Genomic DNA, 7,422 nt, shown 5'->3' with positions numbered 1-7,422 from the left:
CGACCCTCCTGCAGCCGGAGCCCACCACAGTCTCCTTTCCTGCCCCCTGCCCGACCTCGTCCGATTTCCCTCCGATCCCGGGAGGGCGCTGCCGGCCCCCTCGCGACCGCCCTGTGGGAAGGGTTGAGAGTCTCCAGGGTTCCAAAGCGACTTTCTGAGCCTCAGTTTCCCCAGCTTCAAAATCGGGACTTTCTCAAGGTTGTCGTCAAGGCTAAGTGGGATAATTCATGGAAAGCCCTTGCACCATGGTTCAATATTGAGAGCTTAATAAATGTTAACTCAAAACTACAATAAAAAGCGGCCTGAAACCCGCAGGGCGGCTCGTAAGGAAAGTCTCTTCGGGGCACCTATCCTTCTTCGACAATAGTGCAGACCGTGGGTCCCCAGCCGGTTGCCTTCGGAGGGCCAGGCGGGCGAGCAGCGAGCAGAGGCGGCAGAGCGCGCTCGGGCAGCTCGGGGGGCGGCGGGAGGGGCCTGCACGGTGCCCCAGGCGCCCACCGCAATCTGCCACCGCAGCCTCGGCCGCGGCATTGTCCTCCCGCCGCGTGGGCGCGGCCCAGCCGAGCGCGACGGCGCCGACCCCGAAGCGGTGGGCCGGGCTGCGGGCAGCAGGGAAGGGACGCAGTGCTTTGTGAAGCTCCTCGTACCCTGGGCCAGGGGTTCCCCGAACCAGCCAGCCAGGAAAGGGAGAGGGGAAGCGTTCTGCTACGAATCCCCTTCTAGTCACCAAACTACGCCTTCTTTGTAAAGATGTTTTCTTATGATTACAGCCATTGCTTTGTAACCACAGGAAAGTCCATCTTTTTATCCCCACGGCCATCCCCCACGCCGCTGCAGTGTGGTAGAACGACCCTCTGTGGCTTCCCGGGTGGCCTGCCCTGCCGCCTGGCTGCGGGGATGGTGATTTGGAGGCTCTGTTAAGACCTCGCGCTTCCAAATCAGGCCTGGCAGTGGTGGATTTTTATTGAGACGGCTGTGAAGGAAAAAATGGGTTTCCTTTGACTTTGAAAGTGACCTAAGAACTAGGTCAGTGTTGGAAATAATTTCTTTTAATTTCTTTTTATTTCTCTAAAATATTTTCAGAGGAGCTTTAAAAATACAAGGAGAACAGTCAATTTTACTCAGGAACTTCTCTTAATTGTATTAATCGAGATAAAATAGGAATGCAAATGCTAGACCTTAATTTTTAAGCGAGAACCCAGGATCCCTCTAACAGTGGTTGTCTGCAGCGTAGGGCTGTGAGAATCTGAAGTCCGCCTACACGCAGGTGAGTACACCCTTTAAATGCAGGACCCGTGTGCATCAGCCATTGGAGAGCTGTGGTGCTACGTGCAGACCCTCAATTGTTTTTGGGGTAGTATTGCAGAATCTGCTGCCTGCAGATTTGGAGAGGCAGCTACGGGATCTAGTGAAGAGAAAGACGGAAACATGATAGTAATTTAACTCCTTCCCCTGAGCCCACCTCGGCAGCCCAATCCGCTCTGTTGGCGGCTGCGCCTCGCCTTGGGTGCAGTGGGACGTGTCCCTCCCATGTTTCCGTTAATTAGGAGGAGGCAAACTTCTGTCATCCCCTCCCTCCGGCTTCGGTTTAGTAATCAGATCCACATGAGTCACGCCGAACACGCAGCCCCCTCCTGCCCGAGTGACAACTGGCCAGCATACTCTCGGCTGTTGTCCCTTTAAAACTCGAATCCAAGGGGGTGATGATTTATCAAACTTGTATTATCAAGAAAATGTCAAACGAAGGGCACCTTGCTTTGCACTGACGCAAACCGGCCTTTCCCAAGGAGATATAGAAAGCGCCTCTCTTGCTGGAGGAAACCCAGTCTTGTCAATAGCTGGTTTCACTCTCTACCTGTTCAATCTGTTGCTGGTGTCAGACATGGTGAGTCTTTGCTTTTGTTCTTTTGAGAGGAGAGGGGATTAAGTGGGTAGGAAGGGCGGATTCGTTTTGGATATCTCTTTTTGAAATGTTCTTTGCATTTTGGAAGGGGAGGAAATTTTTCGCAGCCATAGGTATTTGTACTTGTGAGCATCACCTGAGGTCGGACAGAGGTTTCCGAGGCTGTCGAGCTGAGAGGGTGCCATGCGATTCCGGGCACTGTCCTCGGTGCTGAAAAGCCAGATGTCGGTACTGAGGCGAGTCGCGGCGGATCCTAGAGGCTTTTGAGAGAGAAAGGCTGGCTGGAGCCTAAGTACTTAGATTTGGTGCAAATTAAGGAGTTCTGATCTGTGCATTTGTGAAACAGGGTTAGATGAGAGGTATGCGGTTGAGGTGAAAGTAATATGATTTTTCTTAGAGTATAATAGTAATTATTGATGCTAATATGTAGGAAGCCCTGACAGGAAGACCACCGAGGACAGTCCTTTTTGTTTGAACCTCCATTGGGAGAAAGCAAATGAAAATTAGTCTTGGGTTTTGGTCCCCAAGCAAGAGTAGGGGCATGAAGGATATCAGATTCCTGTGACTAGTTGGGGGGGGGCAGCAAAAAACTTTGCACGTCTTTTGCATATCTGAGAATCTGGAAGTGAATGTAGGTTGTGTATGATAACAAACTTGGTTTCTATCTTGTGTTTTAAGTCTGATGTATTACTGTTGTTTGGAGTTGTTGTCGTTATTTTGGTCGTTGTCTTTGTCCCTGCCTTTGCTACCTGGCCGGCAGGGCTAAGTTTTGAAGCTCTGGGATTCGCACAACCGATTTGGCCTCAAATGCTCGCTGGCGCCAGGGCATCAGCTCTGTGGCCACAGCTTGTCTATGGCTTATTTAAAAAAAAAAAAAAAGGCAATGTGCATTGTTGAATGACAAAGGAAATGGGGCGGAAAATTAAAGAATCTTTCTACAATGGTGATGGGGACGTGAGCACCCTACAGTCGTGATGTGAAATCTAAAGAGAGCGGGGAGCTCATGGCTGTAGGGCTAGTTCCATCCTCCCCTTGCCCCCGCCAAAAAACATTCCTGCCTCTTCTTGGTTTACCCTCCATCAGGGAGGAGAATATTAGCTTCTTTATGTCATCTGGTTATTGAAGAGACGGACAAATTGAGAAATACTGATTGCAGTTTTTCTTGGAGAAGGAAAAAAACTTCGCATTCCAATTTGTTCCCTAGGTATTGTGTCTGGACCTGAGTTGTGAACGTCTTTATGTATAGATACAGGTATTTTTTAAAGCTGCTGTGATTTTTTTTTTTTTTGCACGAACTTCACGTTGTGTTTGCAGGATTGCGGGGCTCCCAAGGAAATGAATCAACAACCAGACAACACCCTGGAGGCGGCGGTGGCGCCCGGCCACCACGATGGCCGGTGCGCGCCCAGGACGAGCCCGGAGCAGGAGCTCCCGGCGGCCGCCGCCGCGCCGCCCCCGCGTGTGCCCAGGTCGGCTTCCACCGGCGCCCAAACTTTCCAGTCCCCCGACGCGCGAGCCTGCGACGCTGAGAGGCTGGGAGTGGGGGCTTGCAAACTCAGTGGCCCGAGGGCGCCCGCGGCTTCCGCGGCTCTGCGGGACTTGACCGAGGCGCATGGCCCGCAGGTCGCCCCTCCCGGGGGCGCCGGGCCTGGCAACGCGCTGCATTGTAAGATTCCGGCCCTGCGCGGCCCGGAGGGGGATGCGATCGTGAGTGCGGGCAAGGGCACCCTGGAGCGGAACAATGCCCCGGCCGTGGGCTGGGTGCATATGAGCCAGAGCACCGTGGTGCTGGGCACAGATGGAATCACGTCCGTGCTCCCGGGCAGCGTAGCCGCCGCTGCCGCCCAGGTAAGCAGGTCGCGCTCGGCCCGCGCCGCCTCCTGCTCCCCAGCCGTGCTAGAGGCGAGCCGGGCCGTGCCGGGTGCACGTGTGCTGATGGGGAGACCGGTTGGCAGTGCCAGGCGACCGATGCGGGAGGCAGCTTTGGGGCTTCGGAAGCTCGCACTGCGCTGGGGTCGCCAGTTCAGGGCGCGAGGGCTGCAGTGACCCTGCCAGAGGGACCGTGACCTCAGGAGCTGCGGCTACCTGCCCCTTCCCAGCCTCACTGGTGGCAGAAATCCGGGTGCAACTCATTACACAGTTGAGGCGGGTACATTCCTACGCCTTTATGCACATACGACTCCCTTGCCAATGGATGGATCTTTTCTTTTTTTTCCAAAAAAATTTTTTTAATTAAAAAAAGAAAATACAGAAAAAAACCTGGGGGAAATAATTTTAAGTCCTGTAGCCTTTGCACTGCGAGTTACCACTTATCACTTGCGAACTCATTTGATGAGAGGTGGTTTATATGAGGCCGCTACTGAAGCTTAAGCTTCTGGGCAATCTTTTTTTGCCCCGCCGGTACCTAATTCTGTCATCATAATTTTGTACTTTTCTTTTTTTCCTTAAAGAGTACCTCTCTCAAGTGTGTAAGCTTCAGGCCCCACAAACCTGGATCCACCCCTGCATTTGATCCTTTACCCTCACCCAAAGGCATGAAAAACCCACAGAGCAGACCCCAGTCGTGAGTTAGGGATAAGGTGGCTATTACTGGCGGCTCTCTCCCACGTAGGCTTTTGTCTTCTTCCATTTCCCTCCTGTCTCCCTCCCTCCATCGATCTCTTCTTTCCTCTGTCCTATCCACAGACTTCAGCTCTTTCTTTCCCACTGCCTGCCTTTCTGCTCTGTCCTCTCCTCCCCTGGGCTCAAGGCCAGGCAATATCCAGTGGTGGGCGCTTGAACCAGAACATCAACCCATGTGAGATCTGGGGTTTATATGGCACTTCTGTTCTTACTCACTCTAGTGCTTCTCACACACACTCACACACACACTTATCCACAGGCACACACAGCAGGAGCTCGGCTTTTAAAATAACTAGAAATGAACATAAATTTAGGCTTTCCCACTCGCCCCTGCTTTTGGGGTCCACTTCTGGAGCATCTGGCTGTGTGTATTAACTGCCTGTGACAGCGTGTGCCCCATTGTGACTCCAGGTGGAGGAAGAAAATGTGTTTCAGTGCCTCGCTTAACCTCCGCACTGCGGCAGAAGGAACAGGAACTCCCACCCTCTCTAGCCCTGGAAGAATTGGATGGTGGGGGTGGGGCTGGAGGTGGTATGTGTAGGGGAGGTGCAGGGGAATGTCAAAGATGCTCAGTGTAGATCAAACCCTGCATTTGCCTATTTTCGGCTCTGCCCATCTTTCTGATTGTTGCCTTTATAACACCTACCTCGGCCCTCCTCTCCCCCCCGAGACTTCCTCCCCGTCCTGAGAGCGGCTTCTTTATCCTCCACGGCCTGTGGGACAGTGTGGGCCATGGAAGGTTGCTGAAATAGGGGGTGGAGGGTAACTGAGAGGGTGGAAGCTGTGCGGTGGCTTGGGTCCCTGGAAGCTTTGTGTGGTGTCCAGGTGTCCTGAACATTTTCCAGATTTATTTGAGGTGTCTTCATCCTCACCTTCTTCTTCAGTAAGGCATTCCAGAACCAGGTACTGCCCCAAGAAAGCATCTTAGTGTGAGCTTGAAGAGGTGAGCCCCAAAGATCCATAGACTGCTGGAGCTGGAGGGTGCCTCAGGGGACAGTTATTCTAAGCCCCTCATTTTGCAGATGGGGATACAGAGGCTCAGAGAGAGCAAGTGGCTTGCCTGGGGATATCCAGCTGGTTAGTAGTCAAGTTTAGAGTGGAACTCAAGGTTTTAGAAGTCCTGTCTCTTACCACATCTACTTTCTCCCTTCTCCCTCTTGTTTCACCCCCCCATCTCCCCCCTGCCCATATCCCTTGCCCCAGTGCTGAAAGGTGCCCCCCTTAAATTAGCCACCAGGTGGGTCCTGCCTGAAGGCTTTGGCAGAGAAAGTGAGGGAGGGGCTCTGGCTGGCTTCAGGCATTGCAGCTCTCTTTCTGGCCTTAGCACAGACTCCAGAGGGAGGAGAGGCTGAGGAAGGAGGCATCGAGGGTTTGGGGGAGGGAGAGGTCGGTTAGGGACCTGCTTGCTGGGGACTCTAGGCATGATATTGGGGGCCTGCTTGCCAAATGAACTCTTGGTCAGGGGTTGGGGATGGAGGGACCTGCTTGCAATCAACCGACAGGTTCAAGGTTTGCGGAAGGCTGCTTGCTGGTGTGCCCTGACTGCAGGATTTAGGAAAGAGGGGTTCAGGGGTCTGTTTAAGATGGGTCTTCGGATCAGAATTGGGAGCCCGCTTGCTGAAGGACTCTCAGGGCAGGGTTGAGGGGGTGAGGGCCCTGCTTGTAGATGCATCTTCTCTTCAGAATTGGGGTCCTGCTTGCCGATGCATCCTCGGTTGAAAAGTGGGGTCCTGCTTGCTGGGAAGGACCCTCAGCTGGGGGGAGAGGTGGAATGGGGCCTGCTTGCGACAGACTGGGGCTGTTATCCAACAATGTGCTTTTCCGCCCCCAGGAGGACGAGCAAGGGGATGAGAATAAGGCCCGAGGGAACTGGTCCAGCAAACTGGACTTCATCCTGTCCATGGTGGGGTACGCAGTGGGGCTGGGCAATGTCTGGAGGTTTCCCTACCTGGCCTTCCAGAACGGGGGAGGTATGGCTTTTCCGCTCTTTCAGCCTGCGGCTCGGTGGGGCGGGCACTGGCGGTTTGGGGGGGACTCAGAGCCCAAGGACCGGGCCGGCAGGAGAGGCTCAGGGCAGGCTGCTCACACTCCAGCCCCATCCTCTGTGGGCATCAGTGCGGAGCCAGAGGGCAGGAGCGACTGGGACCTTTTGACACTAGATCCAGGGGACTTTTATAGTGAGAAGGAGCTCAGGGGAGGGGCGAGCCCTCATGATTCCCACTCCCTCCACCCTGGCCCAGCTTGGGGGCTGGGTTCTGAGCCAAGTGAGCGTTGACCTAGGAAAGGTCAGACTCTAATTTAGCCAACAAGTATTCAGGTACTGGCTGCACTCTGCGCACCTAAACGACTTGAGAGCCAGTAGCTGTGCGGTCGTGGACACCGAATTAAGGACGTTTTAAGATTATAACCTGGAAACCTGAATCCGCACAGGAGACCTTGGGAATGGGCTCTGGGTGGTGCAGAATGCAAAATGCAGGGGAACCAGGGGCCTCAAGTGGAGAGGGGCTGGGGGTTGTGCTCTGAACACCTCTCAGACGTACCCACACACATACATCCTCTTGGGCACAAGCAGGGCATATTTTGACGTTGGCAAAAACAGTTTTCATTTCATTTGTCCTAACTGGGTAGAAGAAGCTGCTCTTTGAAGGAACCCCGTTTTTGAAATGGGGAGGACGCCAGTTAGGCGTGCACCAGCTGCCAGGCCTCTTGGATGCAATGTGCCTCTTCTGTACCCACCACGGGGGGACGTGACACGTTTAAGGTCCCCTTTGCTTGCCCGCCTGACGTTCAGGCGCAGAGGGACCAGCCGCTGGCCCCACCGTGGCTAACTGAGAGTCGTCCTCTGGAATGGGAATTTCACTTAGGGCTTCCTCTCACAGTTTCTCAACTGGACCAAA

At 53.9% G+C, this 7,422-nt stretch overlaps 1 protein-coding gene across 1 annotated transcript in view; it reads left to right on the top strand.

Annotated features, from left to right (window-relative positions):
* The first annotated feature begins 3,223 nt into the window (after nt 1-3,223).
* Nucleotides 3,224-7,422, top strand: part of SLC6A5 (solute carrier family 6 member 5) — a 50,448-nt gene continuing 46,249 nt past the window's right edge. The window contains exons 1-2 of the mRNA XM_004418525.3: nt 3,224-3,751; nt 6,357-6,495. Of these exons, the coding sequence (XP_004418582.2) occupies nt 3,239-3,751; nt 6,357-6,495 (652 nt within the window). The 5' untranslated portion in view covers nt 3,224-3,238. The remainder of the gene's footprint in view (nt 3,752-6,356; nt 6,496-7,422) is intronic.

This window comes from Ceratotherium simum, chromosome 7, assembly GCF_057802395.1.
Source record: "Ceratotherium simum simum isolate JZ-2026a chromosome 7, ASM5780239v1, whole genome shotgun sequence".
In the NCBI taxonomy this organism is placed as follows: domain Eukaryota; kingdom Metazoa; phylum Chordata; class Mammalia; order Perissodactyla; family Rhinocerotidae; genus Ceratotherium; species Ceratotherium simum.
The sequence above is the reverse complement of the archived record's forward strand: the minus strand, read 5'-3'. Positions and strand labels throughout refer to the sequence as shown.